The 26,356-nt window shown below is 42.2% G+C and overlaps 1 protein-coding gene and 2 long non-coding RNA genes across 3 annotated transcripts in view; 2 read left to right on the top strand and 1 right to left on the bottom strand.

The window, feature by feature from the left end:
* PCSK2 (proprotein convertase subtilisin/kexin type 2) overlaps positions 1–26,356 on the bottom strand; it is a 255,897-nt gene that overhangs the window by 48,161 nt on the left and 181,380 nt on the right. Inside the window, exon 7 of the mRNA XM_072799985.1 lies at positions 8,748–8,836. Coding sequence (XP_072656086.1) covers positions 8,748–8,836 — 89 coding nt within the window. The remainder of the gene's footprint in view (positions 1–8,747; positions 8,837–26,356) is intronic.
* LOC140617835 (uncharacterized) lies at positions 5,538–6,871 on the top strand. Its single transcript, XR_012017977.1, has 2 exons — positions 5,538–5,686; positions 6,575–6,871. It is a non-coding gene; the product is annotated as an uncharacterized lncRNA (long non-coding RNA).
* Positions 7,571–24,922, top strand: LOC140618035 (uncharacterized). Its single transcript, XR_012018177.1, has 3 exons — positions 7,571–7,735; positions 15,052–15,164; positions 21,648–24,922. It is a non-coding gene; the product is annotated as an uncharacterized lncRNA (long non-coding RNA).

The raw sequence follows: 26,356 nt of genomic DNA on the forward strand, positions 1-26,356 counted from the left end.
ACAAGATACTGGCCAATAGGATCCAACAGTACATTAAGAAAATTATTCACCATGACCAAGTAGGATTTATCCCTGGGACACAAGGCTGGTTCAACACCCGTAAAACAATCAATGTGATTCATCATATCAGCAAGAGAAAAACCAAGAACCATATGATCCTCTCATTGGATGCAGAGAAAGCATTTGACAAAATACAGCATCCATTCCTGATCAAAACTCTTCAGAGTGTAGGGATAGAGGGAACATTCCTCGACATCTTAAAAGCCATCTACGAAAAGCCCACAGCAAATATCATTCTCAATGGGGAAGCACTGGGAGCCTTTCCCCTAAGATCAGGAACAAGACAGGGATGTCCACTCTCACCACTGCTATTCAACATAGTACTGGAAGTCCTAGCCTCAGCAATCAGACAACAAAAAGACATTAAAGGCATTCAAATTGGCAAAGAAGAAGTCAAACTCTCCCTCTTCGCCGATGACATGATACTGTACATAGAAAACCCAAAAGTCTCCACCCCAAGATTGCTAGAACTCATACAGCAATTCGGTAGCGTGGCAGGATACAAAATCAATGCCCAGAAGTCAGTGGCATTTCTATACACTAACAATGAGACTGAAGAAAGAGAAATTAAGGAGTCAATCCCATTTACAATTGCACCCAAAAGCATAAGATACCTAGGAATAAACCTCACCAAAGATGTAAAGGATCTATACCCTCAAAACTATAGAACACTTCTGAAAGAAATTGAGGAAGACACAAAGAGATGGAAAAATATTCCATGCTCATGGATTGGCAGAATTAATATTGTGAAAATGTCAATGTTACCCAGGGCAATATACACGTTTAATGCAATCCCTATCAAAATACCATGGACTTTCTTCAGAGAGTTAGAACAAATTATTTTAAGATTTGTGTGGAATCAGAAAAGACCCCGAATAGCCAGGGGAATTTTAAAAAAGAAAACCATATCTGGGGGCATCACAATGCCAGATTTCAGGTTGTACTACAAAGCTGTGGTCATCAAGACAGTGTGGTACTGGCACAAAAACAGACACATAGATCAGTGGAACAGAATAGAGAATCCAGAAGTGGACCCTGAACTTTATGGGCAACTAATATTCGATAAAGGAGGAAAGACTATCCATTGGAAGAAAGACAGTCTCTTCAATAAATGGTGCTGGGAAAATTGGACATCCACATGCAGAAGAATGAAACTAGACCACTCTCTTTCACCATACACAAAGATAAACTCAAAATGGATGAAAGATCTAAATGTGAGACAAGATTCCATCAAAATCCTAGAGAAGAACACAGGCAACACCCTTTTTGAACTCGGCCATAGTAACTTCTTGCAAGATACATCCACGAAGGCAAAAGAAACAAAAGCAAAAATGAACTGTTGGGACTTCATCAAGATAAGAAGCTTTTGCACAGCAAAGGATACAGTCAACAAAACTCAAAGACAACCTACAGAATGGGAGAAGATATTTGCAAATGACATATCAGATAAAGGGCTAGTTTCCAAGATCTATAAAGAACTTATTAAACTCAACACCAAAGAAACAAACAATCCAATCATGAAATGGGCAAAAGACATGAACAGAAATCTCACAGAGGAAGACATAGACATGGCCAACATGCATATGAGAAAATGCTCTGCATCACTTGCCATCAGGGAAATACAAATGAAAACTACAATGAGATACCACCTCACACCAGTGAGAATGGGGAAAATTAACAAGGCAGGAAACAACAAATGTTGGAGAGGATGCGGAGAAAAGGGAACCCTCTTACACTGTTGGTGGGAATGTGAACTGGTGCAGCCACTCTGGAAAACTGTGTGGAGGTTCCTCAAACAGTTAAAAATAGACCTGCCCTACGACCCAGCAATTGCACTGTTGGGGATTTACCCCAAAGATACAAATGCAATGAAACGCCGGGACACCTGCACCCCGATGTTTCTAGCAGCAATGGCCACGATAGCCAAACTGTGGAAGGAGCCTCGGTGTCCAACAAAAGATGAATGGATAAAGAAGATGTGGTTTATGTATACAATGGAATATTACTCAGCTATTAGAAATGACAAATACCCACCATTTGCTTCAACGTGGATGGAACTGGAGGGTATTATGCTGAGTGAAGTAAGTCAGTCAGAGAAGGACAAACATTATATGTTCTCATTCATTTGGGGAATATAAATAATAGTGAAAGGGAAAATAAGGGAAGGGAGAAGAAATGTGTGGGAAATATCAGAAAGGGAGACAGAACATAAAGACTGCTAACTCTGGGAAACGAACTAGGGGTGGTAGAAGGGGAGGAGGGCGGGGGGTGGGAGTGAATGGGTGACGGGCACTGGGTGTTATTCTGTATGTTAGTAAATTGAACACCAATAAAAAAATAAATTAAAATAAAAAAAAAATTCAAAAAAAAAATAAAAAAAAAATAAAAATCAAAAAGAAGTAAAGAATTAGGTTATTTTCTTAAATAGTTTCCGAATAAAGGCATTTTCAAAGTCAAAAACCTAAAATGCATCTCTTTCTTCAAAATTCATAAAAGTAAGTGGATGAGGAAATGGAAATAATTGAACCTTCAAATGTATGTATTTTTGAAGTTATTAAAGCTTCAAGACAGCACTAAGATTTCCCTGGCATGTATTATCGAGAAGAGGTAGTAACAATCATATACATGAAAACGGGCAACAGGAATCAAAGAGAGACCTCGTTTTAAGGAGGAAATTTCTCAGTCACAAATCTCAAAAGGTGGAACAATGTTGGAAGGGAGTGAGTTCCTCATCACTGGAAGTATGCAGCTCCAGGTTGGATCCAGGTTATAGCAGAAGGGGAGGAAAAGAGAAGTTGTTCAAGCATTTTAGGGTGGGGACTAAGGGTAGAATTTCTGGCCCAGGTTGTGCTGGCTGCAAAATTATTCTACAGCTTACAAGCTATGGGGACTCAACTTTTGTTCTCTGTAAAAGAGGGACGCCAATGGGCAGCCCGGGTGGCTCAGCGGTTTAGCGCCGCCTTCAGCCCAGGGCCTGATCCTGGGGACCCGGGATCCAGTCCCGCATTGGGCTCCCTGCATGGAGCCTCCTTCTCCCTCTGCCTGTGTCTCTGCCTCTCTCTCTCTCTCTGTGTCTCATGAATAAATAAATAAAATCTAAAAAAAAAAAAAAAAGAGGGACGCTAATATATAATATATATGTTGTTTATATAATATATATATATATATATATATATATATATATATATAAGTGCATGGTAAGATTGCATAAAGGGTTGAGTAAAGAGTTTTGCATTGTGCTTGACACACTGGAAGAGTATGTGTTATTTACTATTATTATTATTAATAGTATTTTGTTGCTATCCTTACGCAAGTATCAGTGGGTATTTGGGCTAACAGATCTGTGGGGTTGAAAATAGAGCTACCCTATAACCCAGCAATTGCACTACCCAGTATTTACCCAAAGGATACAAACATGGTGATCCAAAGAGGCACCTGCACCCCAATGTTTATAGCAGCCATGTCCACAATAGTCAAACTATGGAAAGAGCCCAGATGTCCATTGATAGATAAATGGATAAAGAAGATGTGGTGTATATACACAATGGGATATTACTCAGCCATCAAAAAGAATGAAATTTTGCCATTTGCAGCGATGTGGATGGAACTAGAGGGTATCATGCTAAGTGAAATAAGTCAATCAGAGAAAGACAATTATCATATGATCTCAATCATATGTGGAATTTAAGAAACAAAACAGAAGATCATGAGAAGGGAAGGAAAAATAAAACAAGACAAAATCAGAGAGGGAGACAAACTATAAGAGACTCTTACTCATGTGAAATAAACTGAGGGTTGCTAGAGGGAAGGGAATTGAGGGGACAGGGTAATTGGATGATGGACATTAAGGAGGGTATGCAATATAATGAGCACTGGGTGTTATACAAGATTAATGAATCTCTGAACTCTACCTCTGAAACTACTAATACATTATATGTTAATTAACTGAGTTTAAATTTAAAAAAATAAAGGATCTTTGGGGCCAAAGATTTTAAGATTCTGATGAATAAGTGGAAAAGATGTGCCCCTGGAGATTTACACACTCTATTTATGTAGACAAACAACACCTGAAAGATACATGGTGGATGCATGGTCGTAGTGCTCGGTAGCCTGGAGCAGCCAAGGGTGTAGGGGCAAAGGAGTCCCTTATTTCTCCTTACTGATGGGCCCTAGGGCAGCTCTCCTGTTGGTGCTGGAACTTAGGACATCACCATGGTGCCACTGGAAAGGAGGGAAGTGGTAAGAGGGTGTGAGAAGGCCCAGGTCTCCTTGGAACTAATTTGATTGAGATAGAGTAGCAAAGGTGGGATGGTGCCAGGAGAACATGCTTTTGCTTCCTGACAGTAATTCTATCAGCTTTGGGTCCTATAATCCTTATGCCCTTAATCTCACAACCCCATTCATCCATCCGTTCTCTCATTTAATGATTAATCTCTTGCTGATCACTGACCCTTCCTTGTCTTGATTCCTTCCTTGCTTTCTGGCACTCAGCAAATAGGCTTCAAGCATCTGCTGTGCACCAGATCTAGGTGCTGAGGTGTTCTAGGTGCTGAGGTCAGAGAAAACAGACATGGCCCCTGTCCTCATGGAGACTCATCTGCCTGAGGAGAAAGATATTGATCAAATCAACATGCGCAAGAATATGGGCAATAACTGACAGGTCATGTCTTCCCAGTTAGTGCTGGGAAGAGAAAACTGCACACGCCTTATCAAGCGAGGATGAGGAAGCTAGTCTGGGAGGTGATGTTGTAGGAAGCAGTGGGGAACCAGAGAAGTACAGGCTCAAGACAGTGGCCAGGTAAAGCCTATGGGAAGGTATTCTGGGTAGAGGGAAGAGCAGATTCAAAGGCCCAGCGGTAGAAGTGTGGCTACAGCTTCCTAATTTATACTTACTAGGCAGTTTTATCTAAATTATATTTACCCAGGGACTAACCACGTATGTACAGGAACTTACTATACGAGGAAGGTGGCACCACAAATGGAAGGAACAGGATGGATGACTGAACAGATGCTATCAGGGACACTGGTTCACCTTTGGAGAAAAATAAAACTGGGTCCCCAACCAGCACGACAACACGCATAGGCGGAATCCAGGTGGACTAATGGCCTCATGTGAAAGTTTGGGGGGAAGGTATTTGCGCCGTTTGTAACTGACCAGGAGCCAAGATCTAGGACATACCAAGAAGGTGTGCAAGTCAGAAAGAGAAAGGAAGCCTAGTGGAAAAATGAGCAAAGTTTACGAATCAAAGAGAAACCCAACAGGCTAACAGGCAGATGAAGAGATGCTGTAGGACACTTTCCTTCTCTCCCTTCATAGGATTCATTTAATCATCTTCTCTCCACTTTCCTATTCCTGGACTAAAATTCCACAGCACCTTCCCTCAGTCCCTTTTTGAGGACAGGCTGAAGAGAGGCCCGGGATGCAGGGAGAGCTCTGGCGCCTCGACCTGTAACCGAACACCAGGGATCAGCAATGATCTCCCCCGGCCACCAGGTGGCGCCCGAGACACCCCAGCGCAGACACCGCCAAAGGACGTTCTCTGGGAGCGCGCGGCTCCTTTAGTCCTAAAAACCAGACAACTTTTGGGATTGCAGCCGGAAGGAACAAACCCTTTCCCTTCAAAGTGTAAGATCCACGAGGCTGAAATTCCGCTTTCCTTGTAACTCCCGGTTGACAGTCTAGAGCTTCCTCCCGGGGAACTCCTTGCGCTGCTCCGGGGAGGCCCGGGGGTCGCGGGACGAGCCAGCGGGCGCAGGACGGGGGGGGGGGGGCACCGCGCTGAGGGCATCACGCTGCGGGCACCACGCTGCGGGCATCACTCCTCTGCGGGCACCACGCTGCGGGCGCAGGACGGCGGGCACCACTCCTCTGCGGGCGCCCCAGCGGGGCCCACGGGGGCGCACAGCGGGCTGCGGCGGCGGCGAAGGGGGCTCCTGCGCGCGGAGGCTTCGTGGGGCGGGGCAGGCCTCCCAGCGGCGCTGGGCAGTTTCGGGAACCCCAGGGCGCTGCGGCGAGACCCGGGCTCCCGCCAGGTCACGCCTTTGAGTGACCGGGCCGCACCCACTTGCCTCTGGGACTGGGAGTCAGTCCGCAGGTGAGGCCGAGTTCTTGGGCCGCACCTGCCTGGCCCCGCTGCCCTGTGCGGGTGCCTTTGCCTGGGGTGCGCCCTCCGTGCGCCTGGGATTTCTGCTCCAGCCCGGTGAGCGCCAGGCTGGACGGGGTGCTGAGGTCCAGGATGGGGGATGGGGTTGGCGGATCCACGCCCCAGCGTCGTCACCTGAGGGGTGTCCCCACGGTCCCTCCGAGCCCAGCCTGTGCACGCGAGCAACCAGCTCCTCTGCACACCTTTGCTGGCTTCCCTCCCTTCGCCGTCTTTCTTCCTCTTTCCCTCCCAAAGAAACTCCTTGCTCCCGTCAAAATTATGAAGGGAAACTTCACTAAAATGGAATCGGGAGTCCAGAAGGGGGAGCCCCATCACTCACTAGCAGTTACAGGAAGACCTGTCCCTTACAGATCTCAGTAGCGTCGTCAACAGGAAAGGATCAATAATTTCTGGCCCCAGCTGGAGAAGATGGACTTCGCATCTCCCGCAAGAAATCCACTACCTCTGCAGACCAGCCAAGGAGAAACACCATCACCCTGAGCTCCCGCTTTTCTCCACTGGACTTTCCTTCAAAGCAAGGCCTCTCAACTTCCTCCAAAAGAACATTCCTCAGCTTTGTGGGACTTGCCTGTGGTTTTGTCAGCTTGCAATGTCCTGAATTATAATTCTCTGTTGTCCTGAATAAACCCATTTTGCTGGCAAAATAATCTGGCTCTCTCATTTCTTAGCTTAACACACTCAAATCCTTGTCTCACGGTTCTGTTTTAGGGAGTTCAAATGAAAAGAACAGGAAAGTTAGGTACATTTGATGAGCTGCTCAGATGTTTTCAAAGTGCAACAATAAAGAAAAAGATAGAAGGCAGATGGAGAAAGTAAACCAGTAAACCCTCCTAATGCCTTGAGCTGAGCCTAACTCAATTTTGCAAGGCAGTAGTTCTAAGAATCCCTTGTACACCGCCACCCCCCACATCCCCCCCTCCCCCCGCAAAAAAAATCCCTTGTTAAAAAGAAACCCAGTTACTTCCAGCTCCAAAGGCATTTTGAAACTATACTTTGAGATCCAAATTATTTTGAAGACAATCACTGTGAATGGGAAATCCAGGTTTGAAATTTCATTTGCGGATCCCTGGGTGGCTCAGAGGTTTGGTGCTTGCCTTTGGCCCGGGGCATGATCCTGGGGCCCCGGGATCAAGTCCCACGTCAGGCTCCTGGCATGGAGCCTGCTTCTCCCTCTGCCTGGGTCTCTGCCTCTGTCTCTCTCTCTCTCTAGGTCTATCGTGAATAAATAAATAAAATCTTAAAAAAAATGAAATTTCATTTGCTTCCAATTTACCCTGTGAATGGAAAAGCTACCTCACCTCAGATACCACCCAAGGTCCGAGCCTGGATTATAAATTATTAACTGGGAGTTATTCTTTCCCCGGAGCTCATAATGGCTTCTGACACTTTAATGCCAGCATTTTAAATGCACACAAAGTAAAGAGAGCAGAAACCCAAAGGGCAACGCTTCTCCTATTTGCATTGCAGACTCTCCAGATGTGTTCTTTTGTGAAATTCGGCACTGAGCTGAGGTAAGCCTCCCAGCGAAAAGTGTTGAAAGAGGTTGGGGGTAGGTTTGTATAGGTGGCTCTAGCTTTATTTAGGTCCTAGAAATGCAAGTGTCAGCACAAAGTGTGTTTATGGTTCCATTAAATTGCTAGGGAAAAAATATCAAGACAGTTGTAAAAAAAGAAAAACAAGTTTGAGTGACTCAGCTTTGAATAAATTAAGATCCAATTTAATGCAAAACTTGGACTGTGCCAGGAGCCACTCCACTCTTCAGCATGTTGTTGACAGCTTAGGAACCCCTCTCATTCTCTCTCCCGCTCTTTTTTGGAGAGGGGGATGTTGGTTTCTAAATTTCTAGTTATCTGCCACCCTCATTTCTAAAGCTCCGGGTAAAGGTGAAATTGTTAAATATCCTTCCTGTGGAACTTCATACAAAGGTTTTAGGTAGAATAAATTTCCTTAGAGAGGAGATGCACAGTGTAAAAAAAGAAAAAAGAAAAAAAAACCTTTTTTTTAAAGAGTTCTGAATTATGTTTACAATAATTTGTACACATCTTTTTATATTCTATAATCTTTATTTGAGTCTCATTAAAACGTTACTGATAATAACACAAAAGGGTACAGTCAGCACAATTCCATTCATATTAAAATTTAAAAGCTGGTAATTACCACTATTTGTTGTTGGAAATCAGGACCGTGCTTATTCTGGTGTATATGGGCATTAACTGGACGTGGGGAAGGCTTTGGGGTGCTGGTAACGTTTTTTGTGTTTCTTGATGGTTTACATGGATGTGGCCAGTTTGTGAAAATTCACTGAGCTCCTGACCTATGCAGTTTTCTGTATTTATATCACTCTCGAATTTAAAAAAAAATCTGTTTGATCTTGCCAGATAGATTTTTTCCCCCTCGTGCTAAATCTACTAGTCCCAGCTCTGCTGCTCCAGCGGGAATTTTTGCCAGGCCCCTGCCAGGCTGGAGACCAGAGTGTCAGGCCTCCTGGCGCACGGCACCTGCTGTTTGGCAGGGACAGCTTACCTGCGACCTTGGAGTTGTATGCCACTCCGACCCCACAGATATTGTTGTTGGCTGCGGCAGAAACCTCCCCTGCACATCGGGTCCCGTGGCTGCGGAGAAAAACAAACGCAAGTTTGACAGGGCGTCAGGACTTTCACGGAGGTTCCTTAAATTGTGTCAACTGGAAGCAGTTTGGTTCTTCTCACTGATCTAGCTAGCCCCAGTGGGCACGAGGGGGGAGCAGAAGGCAAGCTGAGGGCAAAGCACAAGCTGACACTCCGCAACCCACCCCCCCTCCCAGGTGGGATGTGTGCGACCTTCCTCACGCACTCCAGGCTGCCCAGAAGCTAAAAGAAGAAAAAATCAAATGGTTAACTCTGGGAAATCCCAGTCGGCAGGACCTGAGTCTCCCTCAGTTTACAAAAGGCTTAGTGATTTACATGAAAAAGCGTTCTTATCGGTAGCCTAACTCCCAGAGACCCCTAGATTGGATTTCCTGGAGCCCTAATATCACCCTTCCCTCCACAGTGCGGTGAAAAACAAAGGCAAAAGGAAATGCAGGTAAAACTAAATGTCCTACAACCTGCAGCCCACTGACCGGTACTTGAGGCAGGCAGAGTATAACCTCCCTCCAGGAAACTCCCAACTATCTTAAAGTTAATGTTTTGCTAGAGGGAAAAACAACTTGAGCTTGACGGTGGCAAGACTTCCAGTACCTTTTAGGTCCTCTTTTGCATGTGAAAGTCCTTTTGAAAACCTCCCCAACTCCCAAATTTATAATCAGTCAGTTCTCAGGCTTGTAATCCAGCACTTTTCTGCCCACGGGTCCTGTCTCCAAGCTTTAATAAAATCCCATTTTGCGGGGCATCTGGGTGGCTCAGTGGTTGAGCGTCTGCCTTCATTTCACGTCTTGATCTAGGGGTCTTCCGATGGAGTCCCGCATCGGGCTCCCCACAGGGACCCTGCTTCTCCCTCTGCCTATGTCTCTGCCTCTCTCTGTGTGTCTCTCATGAATAAATAAATAAAATATATTTTTAAAATAAATAAATAAAATCCCATTTTTGCACCAAAGACCTCTCAAGAGTTCTTTCTTGGCAATTGACTCTGGACCTCACCAACATTCCAGAACGACCTCAAGCGCAAGGCCCACACACACTTCCTGTGTATCTCCTTTCTTCAGCCTCTCCTAGCTGTCGTCTTCACCTTGACTTGTTTCTACAATAAAGAAGCTTCTCAGAGCATTTTCACCCTTGAAGTTTGATTTTTAAAGTTTTTAGTATCTCCTGCAGAAAATACACTTAGAGGTTTCCAGTGAAAACCGAGTACGTTATGACAGGTTTGTGCTGGTTAGAGCACTTCTGAATTTTTTTTTTTTTTAAGCACTAGAATTGTGAGCTACTGATTATTTTCAAGCCTGGTTCTCTACACAGGCATGCAATGCTGCCTTTCAGTTCTGGAATAATGGTTACTTACCTTTTTTGGAATATAGCCTCTTTCAAGGGCATATGGGATGCTGTGGATTCCTCCCTTCCCCCAGGAATAAGAAAACATACACTGGCAACATTTTGCATGCAGTTTCAAGGGGTTCAAAGAACTTTTGAGGCTGACCAGATTAAGAACCCTGGGCATTTATTCAATAATCTTTCCAAGGTTTTCCCAGCCTTAGGATTCTGAGCAAGACTTCTAGACTGTTATCTGCAACAGACACCATTAATTTTCTCCCTTTTGTTTGCTCTCTCCTGCCTTCAACCAAAGGATTCTAAACACTTCTATCCTTCCTGTGCACATTTCCTCTCTTCTTGAATTGAGCTGGCTTGGTGACTTGCTTTGACCCATAGAATGCAGTGGAAAGATTATTGTATCATTTCTTAAGAGAGCAGGCAGCTCTGCTCGCCTCTACTGGGCACGTAGGAGAGTTTGGGGTAACCTCAAATGGACAAGACCATGTGGGGAGAGAGAGACTGGAATTTCCATCTCCAGTGAGGCTCCTCGACATGTGAGGGGTGAACCATCCTCCTCCTGACCTACCTAGATCACTCCAGTAAGTGGCAGGTGGAGAGAGACAGGCTGTCCCTACCCAGCTTACAGTCTGTGCCCAAATGTTTGTTCTTTCTTAGGGCTCTATGTTTTGGGGTAGTTTGTTAAGTCACAGTAGAGAACTGAAACAAGTATAAACTCTGAGTCAATCAGAATGCTGTGCTTTAACCCTAAACAGCATTCACGATATGGGAGGTTCTGATGGTACAAGTCATTTGAAACAACTGGCCCCAATCCCCAAAAGTCTATTCTAACAGTCCAGGAAGCATTATCTAAAGGATAATGGATCACATTACTCAGCGTGCGGGAATAGTGTCAGCACAGCCTGCCGAAGAGATGGGTGGTGAGGGTTGACTTTTCCACCGCTATTCCAACTATGGCATACATAAGGAAACGTAGGGTGGAGGGGCTTATTGGCTGTATGGCCCTAGGAGATTAAACTTCTGCATCACTGTCTAGTGTACTCTTTGCAACCTCCTCTTGGGGCAACCAAAGCAATTGATCGCACGGGCTCTTAAAAAAATCCACACCCAAGGATGGGGGAGGGGAGAAAAGAAATATTATTATTTTTTCCTTTGATATGAGCAGAAGTAAATCCTGCCTCTAAAAAAGCTATATATCTCATGGGCTCCAAATCCCCTTTGGACAAATGTATACATTGGGTCCAAGTAAACCTCATGGTTACTGCAGAGACGGCCCTTATAGTAAAATATCTGTGAAAATAAAGTTTTCTATCTACTTGTCTTTAAGTTTTCTATGGATTACATTCGAGATTTTTGAGAAGGTGCTCAGTTATGGCTTAACTTGATGGGAGAGTCTACCATGGATCTGGCTTTCACAGCCTGCCTTATTCCAGATGCTGAAGGAAGGGCCAAATAAGTTCTGAAAAACAGCACAGAAGCACACACACGTGTGTAGGTGTATTTATGTATGTGTGTGTATGTACATATAATGAAATATATACGCTTTATATATTTATCTTGATTCATAGATATACTTCTGATGTACTTATTTCAGTGTATAGTTATGTACTTATAAAGTTATAGGTAATATATACTTATACATTCTATATAATCCATATACTATATATTTAAATATATACTTACATAAAGTACGTAGCAGATGTAAAATACACATTTACTCTACATGTATGTATGCATATATTTTAAAATGGAACTTTAATGGATATTGATTAAATTTGGCTGGCTTGCATGCTGTCTGGTTCATGCTGAACAAATAAATATTTAAATAAAAGATTTAAAAAATCAATGCCCTGTCTAATTTGGCTGAGCACTAATTTCCTTATTATTTAATAATCTGCCCTGTCAAAATCTCTCCAAGACCTGAAATATGCAAGTAAGCCTGGCCTGGGAGAGTCAATACTTTGGCCAGCACCTGAGAAGAACACGGATGTACTGATGGAGGCTGCATGACAAGTGGAGCCCTGGTCTAGGTGATAAAGGAGATGGGAAAATGAATATCTATCTGCCACATCCTTGGCAGTTCTGCACCACCAGATAGTAAGCTCAATGCCTTTCTCGCCTCACCCCCTTTCATCCTCTCAGGAGGGTTATGAGAAGGTACCGCCCCATTTTACAGATGTCAGAGTTGAATCTCAGGAGGTGCTGGCCCAAAGGCGCACAGTGAGAAGGTGGCTGGGCCAGATCTGAGACCAACACTCAGTTACTGAACTACCCCACTACACTCCCAGCAATGCTTGCAAACTGCTCACCAAAGGCCAGAGGATGCATGCGAGTCAACTGGCTTGGGCAAATTAAAGGTGCTGAATGCTTCTGAATTTTGGCCTTTAATTGGGAAGGCAAATGTTGTGGGCTATCCAGAGTAACATGTGGGAAGAAACATTTTATTGCTAAGGCAACACTGATTAATTATAAACAATGAGTGGCTACCCCATCATTGTTCAGGATACCAGGTCTTTCCACACACACCCCTGGGCCTTCATAGGCTCTGTTTTCATAGCCTCGAATACCTTTCCCTCTCTCCTACCTTCCTGACTGTTTCAGACAAATGTGCCTGCTCCTTGAATGTCAGGAAACTCTTTTTCCAAATCCATTTTCATTTGGCCTCCTTGCTTTCTTAAGAATATTCAGTAGTGCGGTGCCTGGGTGGCTCAGTTGTTAAGCGTTTGCCTTTGGCTCAGGTCATGATCCCGGAATCCAGGATTGAGTTCCGAGTCAGGCTCCCTGCATGGAGCCTGCTTCTCCCTCTGCCTCTCTCTCTCTCTCTCTCTCTCTCTGTCTCTCCTGAATAAATAAAATCTTTTAAAAAAATGTTCAATAGCTCTCTCCTGCCTCTAGAATAAAACCTAAGACTGTCAGATGTAGAGCTATAGGGGGTGAGGAACAAATGTCAGTTGCTCAACCAGCCTCCTTTTAACTAAGGTCAGTGGGAGGGAAGCAAGCGGCAGGAGTCACAGACGTGTTGCATTGCCAAAATGGCCCCAACCCCTGACCCTCCCGGGGCCATGTCCTTGGCAATGTGATTTTCTTGCTCCTTCCATGAAGAGGTGAAGTACATTTCTCTCCTCTCTTGAATCTGGCTGGACATGTGATGTGCTGTGGCCAAAAGAAGGTGGTGGAAATGAGGAGCTTACCCCTCCAGAGGACTTGCAGCTTCTCCTCTCTTGACATCCTGCCTAGGTGCCATGTGGACAAGCCTAGGCAAGTTTATTGAATGGTGAAAGCCAAGCAGCCCATTACCCCTGGTACCCTGGCTGGCAGCCCACTGCCCTCCAGACATGTGAGAGAGGTCATCCTAAACCAGTCAGTCCCTAGCCAGTTTGCCAACTGACCACGGATGCATGGGTGAGCCCAGTCCCAACCTGAGCCAGGTCCAGATCAGCACAACTGCCCAATTGGCCTACAGATCTGTGAGCAATACTCAGTGCATACTGTTTTAAGATACTAAATTTTGGGATGATTTGTTATGTGACATTATTTGGTAATGGGTAACTCATACATACAGTGGACAAACAAGGCAAGAGGGACAATCCATGGTTAACTCATGCGGGACTGGGCTTCAAATCTGGACTATGATGATGATTGTACTGGGGCTTCCTCAGTCAGCTGCAGTGGCCATGGAGGTGTCTAAGTAAGCACCTGAGGCACTGCCTCGACCCTGGAGATCTCCAGAGAGACAGTCCAGGCACGCCCCTTCTTTTGACTTTGTTGGCCTTTCACTAGAGTGATTCGGTCATCCCTCTGGCCCATTCTAGCCAAAAGCATGTACTATATGTACTCCATTCAAGGCAAACTATAGGATATACTGACTGTAGGCAAATGCAACAACTCTCATTTATTTATACCTACCACAGGCTGGGCACTGTGCTGAGAGAGGTACACACGTTTTTATATTTACTCCTCATATGAACTATCAGTGCCCCCTTTATAAAGGAGAGGAGTCTGAGGCATATGGATAAGGGGCCACTTTTCACTCAGGAGGCAGAACCAGAAATCGGACTCAAGGCTGCTGCTTCCAAACCCCTGCTCTTACCCATGCCCCTTGACTATCATCTATTCCTGGCTAACAGAAAGCTGCAGATAACAAGCATGATGGTCAATTTTATGTGTCAACTTGGCAGGGCCAAGGGGTGCTCAGATATTTGGTCAAACATTATTCTGGGTGTTTCTGTGTCAGTGTTTTGGAGAAGATTGGTTGACTTTGAGTAAAGCAGATTGTCCCCTATAATATGGGTGGGCCTCATCCAATCAGTTGAAGGCCTAAACAGAACAAAAAGAGTGGCCTTCCTGGCAAAGAGAGAATTCTTCAGCAGACTGCCTTTGGACTTGACCTGGAACACTGGCTGTCCTGGGTCTCCAGCTTGCCAACCCACCCTACAGATTTTGGACTTGCCAGCCTCCATCATTGCATGAGCCAATTCTCTATAATAAATCTCTTTCTGTATACATATCCTACTGGTTCTATTTCTCTGGAGGACCCTGACTACTACAAAAAGTAACTTAACCAGTTTTCACTGGTTTTTAGCTCACTCATTTATTAGTACCATTACTCCAAGTTTTCTGGTACAACATTGTCTGTTACTTTGCAACATGATTTTTGTTGGTGGCAGAAAATGCTAACTGATCACCAAGCTCATTTTCTCTTCTTCCTGGGATCCAGGTTAGCTCCTTTTCTCAGGCTCTCTTGCACTGGCATGCAGCCATGTGACTGAATGATGCTAATGCAATGTGGGCACATGGGATGTATGCTGCTTCAGGGCATAAAAACTGCTCATGACTGCTTATCTGTGCTCTTTCCCCTCTTGCAGCTTGTGGACAAGCATGGTAACTCTAGAAACGAGTATTACAGATGGAAGATGCCCACATCCCTGGATCACCCCTTGGAGGGGAGCCATTCCACGAGGAATACACGGAGGAGCTGGTAGGCAAATGATAAATTAGTTTTATTGTGTTAAGCCACTAAGATTTGGGGAAGTATTTGTTACAGCTGCTGGCATAACCTGAACTAGCGCACTTTAATTTTATTCTTATTGAATGGTTCATGTTAGTAGCTGCTCGAGATTGTCTCTAGAAGAAGAAATTCAAATAGTAAGTGAAATAAGTGAATTTGAAGGGTGCCATCAATACCAAAGAGATGTTTGGGTGACAACAAGGATGTGGGGGTGATGAACATCGGACAAGACCAGCCTTGAAGAATAGAAAAAAAAGTCTGTCTTGTTTGATCTCTTATTCTGTCCCTAGTTCTCAGGGTTGTTTGGTGGGTGAGAGGGCCTTTGGGCATTGGCAGATTTAATGCACACTCTTTGGCTGGTGTGTAGAAAAGTTTCTGTTAACAGCACTGGGCCTGGCTGACATTTTGATATTTCTATTTTGGCTCAGTTTATTATTATTATTATTATTATTATTTTAAAAATACCAACAAATTCAATGAATAACACGATGAATCTCATATGGCCACCACCCAACTCTTTCAAAGCCAAATGTTTCCCATACTTTAGATTTTTTTTGTGAGTATACTGTAGTTTATCGAATAGATCATCTACTGATAGACATCTGGTTGTTTTTATTCCTTAGTTCTGTGCATATATGTACAAATAATACTATGCCATATTTGATTAAGCTTTTTTTGCAAATCAACTTAAAGAAAAATACAGATTTTTTTTCCCAAAACTGCTTATATATCTCTAAAAGAATGAGAGTATCCTAAATAACCACAAAGCCATTATCACACATAATATAATTAACAAAATGGTAGTTGGTTTTCAGGGAGAGCAGGAGACAAAGCCATTGCTGTGATGGTAAGAGGGAAAACTAGGGCAGCAGCAGTGTGCAGAGAATATAGGAAATTGATTCAAGAGACATTTAGAGCATAGGGTCAGGAAGACTTGGTGATATAATATCCTCTTAAGATACCATCATTTTACCCATGAGGGTAAATTAAATCTCTTTTGACCATGTGCCTACTTTCATTCTATTATAGACCATATAGCTTTAAACTTTAAAGCATATGTCTTGAAGAAAATTAACCCTTGAGGGAAGAAAAGGATAGGTAGAATGAAGAACATATACCCTTATTGTCATGGAGACTCTGGTCATACAAAACTAAATGGCAGGGCAAATATGTAGTACAGTTATGATCTCCGGCCTAATCCTCACCTTCCTGAGCAAAGCAAAGTGTGTATTTCTATGCATTACTAGTCTAGGCATCCTGCATATTCACATGACCACAGGAATCTTTAAACAAGTGTACATTCCATGCATTTTATATTGGCATAAAAATTTTTAAGGGAAAAAAAATTTTAAGGGAATAACTCTTTACCAATACAATCAAAGCCCTCCCTGAGGCCATATCTCTCTTTGCTTCCTCAGAAGCGACCACTCTACTAAGCTGATGCTTGGAATGTATGTGCATTTTTTTAATACAATTACTTTATAATCAGATATACATAAGCATATATGCCACTACTTGCTCGTTTTCAAGTTCTATATAAATGTTTCACAGTATATAATCTCTTTTAAATTTGTGTTTTTCACTTGAATTTCTGAGGTTCATTCATAACTTCTGGTGCATTCATTTTTAGTGCTGTGATGTGGTGTTGTGCAGTAGTTCATTTATAAGTATGCTGTGGTTTACTCATCATACTCCTAGTGATTGGCATGTAGGTTGTTTGCAATTTGCTTGCTATTACAAATAATTTGAAAAGAAACATTTTGTACATTATTACTTTGTGCACATGTGTGACAGTTTCTCTGGGGTGTGTATGTAAGGGTGAAAACAGGCTTTTTGGATATATATTATCTCTTGCTGAGTGGGAGAGTGCCAACTTTAATATTGTCAAACTTGACCATTTGTGCTGATCCAAATGCTGTGAAATGTATCTCATTGTTTCATTTTGCAACTTCTTTTTTTTTTTTTAAAGATTTTTATTTTATTTATTTATTCATTCAGAGAGAGAGAGAGAGAGAGAGAGAGAGGGGCAGAGACACAGGCAGAGGGAGAAGCAGGCTCCATGTAGGGAGCCCGACGCGGGACTCGATCCGAGACTCCAGGGCCATGCCCTGGGCCAAAGGCAGGCACCAAACCACTGAGCCATCCAGGGAATCCCCTGTTTTGCAACTTCTTCATTGCTAGGAATGTTGGGCATCTTTTCATACATGAGTAAGCTCAGGCGTTCTGTTAATTAACTGCATATAACCTTAGTCCATTTTTTTTCTATTGAGTTATCTTTTTTCATGGATTTGTAGCTGTTCTTTATATATTTTGGATACTAACTCTTTTTGCTTATACACCTTGTATGTATCTCCTAGTCTGTGGCTTGTCTTTTAACTTTATTGTGATTTTGAACCAAAGTTTAATTTTAACTTAGTTTTCTCAATCTTATCCTTTTCCTTGTGGTTAAGTGTCTTGTTTAAGAAATCCATCCTTAGCCCAGGATCATAAAGATGCTCTCTTAATTTTAATTCTAAAAGATGAATGTACATTTAGGTCATAATTCTCCTAGAATTTATTTATGCTCAGTGTGTGAGGTGGTAACCTATTTTCAAAAAAAGAAAAAAAAAGAAAAAGAAAGAAAGAAACCTATTTTCTCCCTATGAATAACTAACACCATTTATTGAATAACCTTACATTATCCCTGTTTTATTGTTTTTATTGCCATCTTGGTCATTTATTAAAATTCTTTTATATGGGAATCTACTTCTGGGTTTTCTATTCTGTTTCTTCGGTCTTCGTTTTCTTTCCCTATGCTCATCCTTCTCTCTCATGATTATTATGGTTTTATACTGTTTTGATATTTGGCAGGCAAAATTTCCTCACCTTGCTATTGTGGTTCATCTTTACCTTCTCTTTTATTTTTTCTTCATACTCATTCTCTTCCTCCTCCTTCTTTGTCTTATTGTATTCTTGGCCCTTTGTGATTCCATATCAATTTTGGGATCATTGGTCTAGTTTCACGGAAAAATAGTACTGAGACTTTAGTTGAAATTGTATTGAATTAACAGATTAACTTGATATCTTTATATTTTTCCATCTTCCCATCCATGAATTTAGGAGGCAACTCCATTCATTCAGGACTTCTTTTATGTCTTTTCTAAATTTTATAATTTTCTCCTTGATATTCTCATGTATCTTTTCTTAGATTTATAATTATTTCATTGGCTATGAGATGCGGCATAGTATCAAATAAAAGAGATGATAGGCAGCATTCTTATTTCACCCAGCATTAAAAAGAATGCCATCAAAGTTTCAGCATTAAGAATAATGTTTTGTAAACTGGTGGTTACCAGAGGGGAAGGGGATGGGAAAAGGGATTAAGGTGAAAGGGATTAAGAGGGGGATTAAAAGGGGATTACTTATAGAATGGATAAATCAAGGTTATGAAAGGTGCAGCATGGGGAATATAGTCAATAATATTGTAATGATGTTTCATTATAATGGATAGTGACTGCCCTTGTCATGGTGAGCACAGCTTAATGTATGAATCACTATGTTGTACTGCTGGAATTAATGTGGCATTGTATGTCAATTACACTTTTCCCCCACAAAAAAAGAAGAATGTTTGCTGTAGGTTTTTAATAAACAGTGCTATCTTCAATTCAATAATTATCTCTTCAACTGAACCCAGGCTAGATTTTTATCACATTCTTTGGGATTTCATTCCAAAGTCTACATTTCTCAATTGCAATTGGTTCCTTCTTATATTCATGAGTTTTGCCTGTTTCCCTATCATTTATTTTTCTTTTTAAATGGATGTTATCCATGCACTTACCCCTCTAAGCAAACTAAACATAACTTACTTTAATGTCCTTTTCAAGGCTCTCAAACCATAAAAGATGCTGACCTCGAGGAAACAAACATTTGCTTGAGGGGAGTTGTGGAGGAAGGGATAATTGGATGATGGGCATTAAGGAGTGCACTTGAGGTTATGAACACTGGATGTTATATGCAACTGATGAATCACTAAATTCTACCTCTGAAACTAATAAAAAAAAAGACTCCCGGGAATCCCTGGGTGGCTCAGTGGTTTAGCGCCTGCATTTGGCCCAGGGGCATGATCCTAGAGTCCCGGGATCAAGTCCTACATCAGGCTCCCTGCATGCAGCCTGCTTCTCCCTCTGCCTGTGTCTCTGTATCTCTCTCTCCTCTGTGTCTTTCATGAGTAAATAAAATCTTAAAAAAAAAAAAGACTCTCCATAAAATTAATTTCACCTGGTATAAATTCATGTCTTGATTTTTAAATTGTGTTTGATTTTTTTTTTTTTTTAGATATTTTGGAATGTTAGTTTGTAGGCTAATTTTGAGTTGGAGGGGTTTTTTCCTTTTCTTTCTCTTCTTTTGAGCTCCTTTCCTAGTTATTGATCCCATGGCTGTTTTAATGGACTCCTTAGTTCTATATCCCACAAGGCTATAGTGTTTTAGGGCTCTGGATTCACAGAGATAGTGAAGATAAGTGGATTCATTCAGCAAGATAGTGGGCAACTTGGCCAGGTTCACGGACATGAGGCTTTAGATTCCAGTCTCCCTAGGTCTACAGATTCTTACACAAACAGAGCTCTATAGAAGCTAGCTACAGTCTTTTCAGCCATGTCTTCGAAGAAAGATACTTTAATGTTAGATAGATTAGAACTGAAATGCAGAGATCAGTTATGTTTCCTGGCTCATGTTCAGTGCTATCTGCAGGGGTAAGCCCAAAGGTTTGCATAGGTGAGCATGTACAGCTGCTTCTGGGGAAAACTCCAAGTCTTCTGGTAAGCATCCAGTACTTTCTGGAGAAGTGAAGAGGCTTTCCATCTTTCTGACACCAGATGCTAGGCTCTTCAATCTTCCCAGCAGATCAACCTTGTTTCATGCATTTAAGCTATCTTCGGAAATAACTGCTCTTTCAATCAACAGTGCAGAAACACAGGCACCAGACTTTGGCCAGAAAGTTCAACCTTGAAGTACTGCTTTCTAGTTTCTGTCAAAGGCTCAGATAAGAGATAGAATGGCCTGAGAAAGATGGGTGAGGTCATCCATTGACTTGTTTGGCATAAACTTAGAACCTTTGTCTTAGCTCCTGAGACAACGCTTCATTGAATTTCACAATTATATTTGCCACCATTTAGGGAATGCCTACCATGTGTCATGCTCTGAACCAAGTACTCTGTATGTGTGTCTCTAGTCCCTCATACAAACCTTCTAGATGGAGTTTCAGGCCCATTTTACAGATGGGGAAAAGTATTCGGGGATCTCTTAATCTATTCCAAACAACCCAACACTACATTTGTCCATTATAATCTGCTGTATTTTCTCCCTTAAGGAAAGAATTATTGCCACCTGAGGCCCATAACCCTCCCCCCCGTATAGCATGCATAACATTAGTTTCCAAGCTAGAAATGACTATACCAATTTACAGAGATTTCTTTTACAGTCTATATAATTCTCTCCATAATCCCTACATCTGTGTTATGTCTATTTCTTTTAGCTGAGGGGGATAAATTTAAATAATAAAGACTTGTCTAATCCAGGTAGGGGACCAGAAATCTTTTTATTTTTATTTATTTTTATTTATTTTTATTTTTTTAAATTTATTTATTCATAGAGACACAGAGAGAGAGAGAGAGAGAGAGAGAGAGAGAGAAAGAGAGAGAGGTAGAGACACAGAGGGAGAAGCAGGCTCCATGCAGGGAGCCTGACGTGGGACTCAACCCCAGGTCTCCAGGATCACACCCTGGGCCGAAGGCAGGCGCTAAACCGCTGCGCCACCGGGGCTGCCCCAGAAATCTTTTTAAAAAGCAACTGTGTGGTATTTCACCAATAGCTCACAACAGCTCACAAAATTAAACTATGTTGGATTTCACTGTACTCCAGTTTGGGTAGAGAGACAGTTGATTGCAAGCTGCAGTATTTGAGCTAATATTGACTTAGAAGGTTGTCTCAAAGCTCACATGAAAGAAAAAGTTAGATTAGGTATTTGAAAACAGTTTGAATTTGATTAGCCAGGAGGTGATTTCAGAATTAGTTCATAAAGACAGGAGGGAAAGATGTTCGTCTATTTCTAAACCATTAGGTGTCACCAGGGTAAAGTATCAGTTTCCATCAACGTGCAAATATCCAACCAGAAATGGCCGTTTTTCTCACAGGTTCCTTTTTGGCCTGTCACATAGCGTTCTTCAAGATGAAATATGACTTTTAATAAGAAAAAAAGTTAACCACTGAAAATCTTTCTTATTTGAAGGTTTAACTAATACTATCAATCAAATGAGGTCATGCAGAGATCCATGTTTCTTGGCATCTGTTTATCTTCCTTCCTCCCCTCACCCCCATTTTGGTTACTTGAGCAATAAATGTTTCTCCCTTCTTGGATTTATAGTAAACTCTTTGTGGTCAGGAATTGCCTCTAATCCAGAATCTCTTACTCTTTAGGGCTTATGAGAGAAAGCGTGCGACACCGTTGTGATGCTCCATAAATTCTGCCGATGGCAGGGATGACATTTCAGTGGTGAACGCTTGTCAAAGAAATGCTATGCAAGAGGGATTTTTATGGACAGCAGCACAGTAATGGAATACAGATCTGCGATGCATCACCAAACATTGACCTAAAACCTAGCAAGGCTGGGAGATTATTGACAAAGCGTGGGCTGCAAAACTTGGAAGAAGCAGGCTACTCTAAAATGGACAGGTGTCAAGGCCACTCAACATGTTGGCATGGCTGAGAAGGTATGCTACCCATCCATCAACCAGCCAATCAATATGTATTGAATGCCAGCAAGGAAAAACATGTAATGCTAGATCCTGATACTACACAGGAAATTGGTTATATCTGTTTTGCATATTATTGATGTTCACTAAATGTGGATTATTTTCTACTTTTTTGCAAATTAGGTTACCACTACTAATATATTATTGTCTTGCTTGGAAGTTTGTATTTCTCTGATTGCAAGCTAGGAGGAAAGTATACTTCCTTTACAAATTTCTCGACTGTGTTTCAAATATATCCCTGGAGCTCAGATATTGCATATAATTATTAAATGGTTCACAGTAGAATAAACCCACTTGCTCTGCTTAAAAGGAATAATCCTAAAAAAATCAAATTAAGCACAAGGCAAGAAATTCTAATATACATATCCCCTAAAAGCAGTTCTGCATATGCATGAAGTTTGCTTTCATAGACAGTCCTTGGCTGGGAGTTTTGCATATGTTCTTGAAAAAAAGTGCACTTGCAGGAAAACAAGTTAACAAAGAAGTACTGAGGGGATGATAGGCTCATTTTTTAAGCATGAAGAGAGCCCAGAAGAGACACTCGGCTATTAAAGTTGGTTTCCCAACCAGGAGAACACTTTCCTTGCTTGCTGGAGAGTGCCCCTTGCAGGGCATTTTATTTTCTATTTCCCATAGCAATGTGAAGCCCATGATGGAGAGCCACTGCATTTTCCTGCCCAGTTCTAAGCTGCCTGTGAGGCCACCAGTGTGGTTATTCCACCAACAGCAGCAAGCTCTTTGCTGGTCAACATCCATCAGCCCTTTACCGGAGTTTCAGAGTGTGCTGAAACTAGCATTTCTCAAGAGTCTTCAGTCTGCTGGGCAGAGATGAATGTCGGATTTGTTACCCATGCCCAGAGGAGAACACCTGAAGAAACTGGCATGCCTTGGAGGCAACACAGGTGGCCAGAGGCTCATGCTGGATTGGCAGTAAGCACAGCTCCTGCCAAAGGCAGGTGCTGGGCTCAAGACTCGCAGAGCCTCCGGGTAACAACGTTCCTTGGGTGAAATGGGAGAAAAGTCCTCATCTATGCCTTGGGTCCAGTTTCTGACCCAATCACAAAAATCTCTCTTCCTTTCTCCTAGTGACCTGGATAAACCTTTCATGCACACCTCTTCCTTGAAGCCTTCTTAGAATTCTGCCCCTGACCTAGAGTCTAACTCCCAGACCAGGTGTCCAGGCTACCTCCTAAACATGTCTGCACCTCCTGCCTCCTCTCCTTCACCTAAATATACCCCTTAACTCCAGCAGTTACCCTTCATTCAAATCCTAGACCAAATGCCATCTCTTCAGGGAAGCCTCTCTCAGCTTCTCCAGCCAGGGATACTTTTTCATTTCTCCATGCTCTCCAAGGCATCTTTGTTATGAGGCAATTCATGCAATGACCCCCTCACTGGTGTCAAATCCTGTCTCTGCCACTTATTAGCTGTGTGACCTTACACAAGTTACTTAGCCTTTCTGTACCTCCATTTTCAAAATGGATACAATCCTGATAATAGCTATTTCAAAGGGTTATTATGAGAATTAATTGAATGGATACATGCAAAGCACTTAAAACAGTGCCTTAACATAGCAACCACTCAATAGGTGTTAGCTTTCCTTGTGTTATTTTAGCACTGGCTGTGCTTAGCATTGTGGTGATTTGGGCATCTGTCTCCACTCATAGGACATTTTGCAAGCTCCTCAGAAGCCTGCACACCAACACTGATAGTTTCATAAATATCCAACTAAATTATGCCCTATGCTTTTTAAATGTACTTCTTACTGTGGGAAAAATCAGAGATATACAAAAGTAAAGTGAAATCTCATGTACTCATCCTAGGCTTTAACAATTATTAACCCATGATAATATTACTTTCGATATTCCCCTACTCATTCTCCTTTCCTTCCTCCTGTCCTGAGCCGCACATTATACTGAAGAAAATACTAGGCAAATATTTCACCCAGAGGGAATTTTAATAAACATATCCTACACTTACGGGAAGGTGCTATATTCAACTTCTCCTTGTGCCAAGAAGGAATTATCTCCAGGACAGACCCAACCTTTTGGACCACAGATCCTCCTAGTGCTATGGGCTTGAACCTTGAGCCACCTTCTTTCCATAAGTGTTGACAATAGTAATTATGGTTTGAGAGACCATGATTTGAACTGGTACCATCCAGTCTTTGTAAACAAACCATGGCAGATGAGGATCTTCAAGCATGACTTGATAATTGGGAAAAGCCCCATTTATAGGTCAGAGTGGGTCCTGTGTCTTGTGTCTGTGGCTTCGGAACAGGCCAGAATCATATGTGCCTGACTCAACTGTATCTCAGGCAATTGGACACTTGGGAATATTCACCACTAACAATGAAGAATTATATTGCAGTAAGCCCTGATTAGTCCTAGTTAGAGGATTTTAGCCAGTTTCAAATTAAACTTTCAAGAACAAGTTTGCAGATGGAAATATTTAAAATAGAAGTCATCTCTGTTTTTTTTTTTTTTTTCTCATTTGTGTATTTAAAGAATATTCTTACGGCATATTCCACAGGAAGACTTTCTTGGGGAGGTTGTGTTTGAGTTCAGGAAATGGGATGTGGCAGGGTGCAAGTGGGAACTATTGTGTTGGTTATATTTTTGTGCCTGAATCAATCCATCAAAGATTAATTTAGTACCTACTAGCTGCAGAGAGAAGGCAAGTGACACATCTATTGCTTACTGCCCTGCTATTGTGTGGACAATTGATAATCAGCCATGCTGAAGCCAGGCACTTCCTCTTGGTCCTTCTCCATACAATGTACCAAACCACCACTACCAGTTATGTCTTACCCCTGGCTTAGTGATATCTATTTGGTAACTTCACATCCCTGTGTCTGAAAATGGTTTATTTGCTAAGTTACGTCAGGATCTAGGATTTTATTTTTTATTTTTTTTTAATTTTTATTTATTTATGATAGTCACACACACAGAGAGAGAGAGAGGCAGAGACATAGGCAGAGGGAGAAGCAGGCTCCATGCACCGGGAGCCCGACATGGGATTCGATCCTGGGTCTCCAGGATCACGCCCCGGGCCAAAGGCAGGCGCTAAACCACTGCGCCACCCAGGGATCCCAGGATCTAGGATTTTAAATCACAGAAGGTATGAGAAGCTTCATGTCAGAAGTTTTCAGACCTTTTTGATACATTCTTATCCCCTACACGTACTTTCAAACACTACATGATAATTTTAAAGCAGCTGTGGAAGTCAATAAAGAGTAAACTGTGCTATTGGATATCAGCAATGATCTTTTTAAAAAATATTTTAAAAAATTTATTTATTCATGAGAGACACAGAGAGGCAGAGACCTAGGCTGAGGGGAAATGGGCTCCCTGCGGTGAGCCTGATGTGGGATTCCATCCCAGGACCCTGAGCCAAAGGCAGACGCTCAACCACTGAGCCACCCAGGTGCCCCAGCAATGATCATTTTAAAATGTTGCAAATTTAATCGTTTTTTCTTCTTTATTCTTTTCTGTATTTTCTGTAATTGCCAAGCCCCAACCCATGTGTACTTTCTGTACCCCAGAGAGACTCTGGTCATACAACTAAAACCTTCCCTGGCCACTCTCTGGCCATGATGCTTTCTGTCTTTTATAACAAAAATGATACTTATAAAATAATGGTACAATTTGTATTTAGAAACATTTCTGAAGCTTGGGTTCAAGCATTAGCTCTGACACATACTAGTTGTTTGACCAGGAAATCACACAACTTCTCTGAGCCTATTTCTTTATCACTAAACAGAGAATGGCAACATTTATCTATATGAGTTTCCCATGGGAAGTAAAAGTGATGTACACATATTGTTATACCATTAATTAAAGTTCATATGTTCTCATGAACTTCACCCAAGAACATCAGTAATAGGAAAGCACTAGGTTTAAAACCTAGTTGAGGGCAGCCCTGGTGGTGCAGCGGTTTAGCGCTGCCTGCAGCTCAGGTTGTGATCCTGGAGACCCGGAATCGAGTCCCATGTCAGGCTCTCTGTATGATGCCTGCTTCTCCCTCTGCCTGTGTCTCTGCCTCTCTCTGTCTCTATGAATAAATAAATAAAATCTTTAAAAGTAAAAAAAAACTAGTTGATTTTGAGGGTGCAAGCCACGCATCTTTATTTTTTTGATATTTCTTATAAGCAATCAACCAACGAGGCAAGAATTGACTTAGAGACTAAAGAGACTGCATATTTGCATGTTTAGTAGCAAGAGAAGCTAAAGAAAAGTCGTAACTTTGGATGGACCATTGAGTAGTTTAACCTGATAGGATGCCAAGCACTACTTTAAGCCTATAAGGATAATATTGCATTGCACATTTGAAAGTGGCTAAGAGACTAGATCTTAAAAGTCCTCATCACGGGC

This window comes from Canis lupus, chromosome 26 (assembly GCF_048164855.1).
Source record: "Canis lupus baileyi chromosome 26, mCanLup2.hap1, whole genome shotgun sequence".
Classification (NCBI taxonomy): Eukaryota; Metazoa; Chordata; class Mammalia; order Carnivora; family Canidae; genus Canis; species Canis lupus.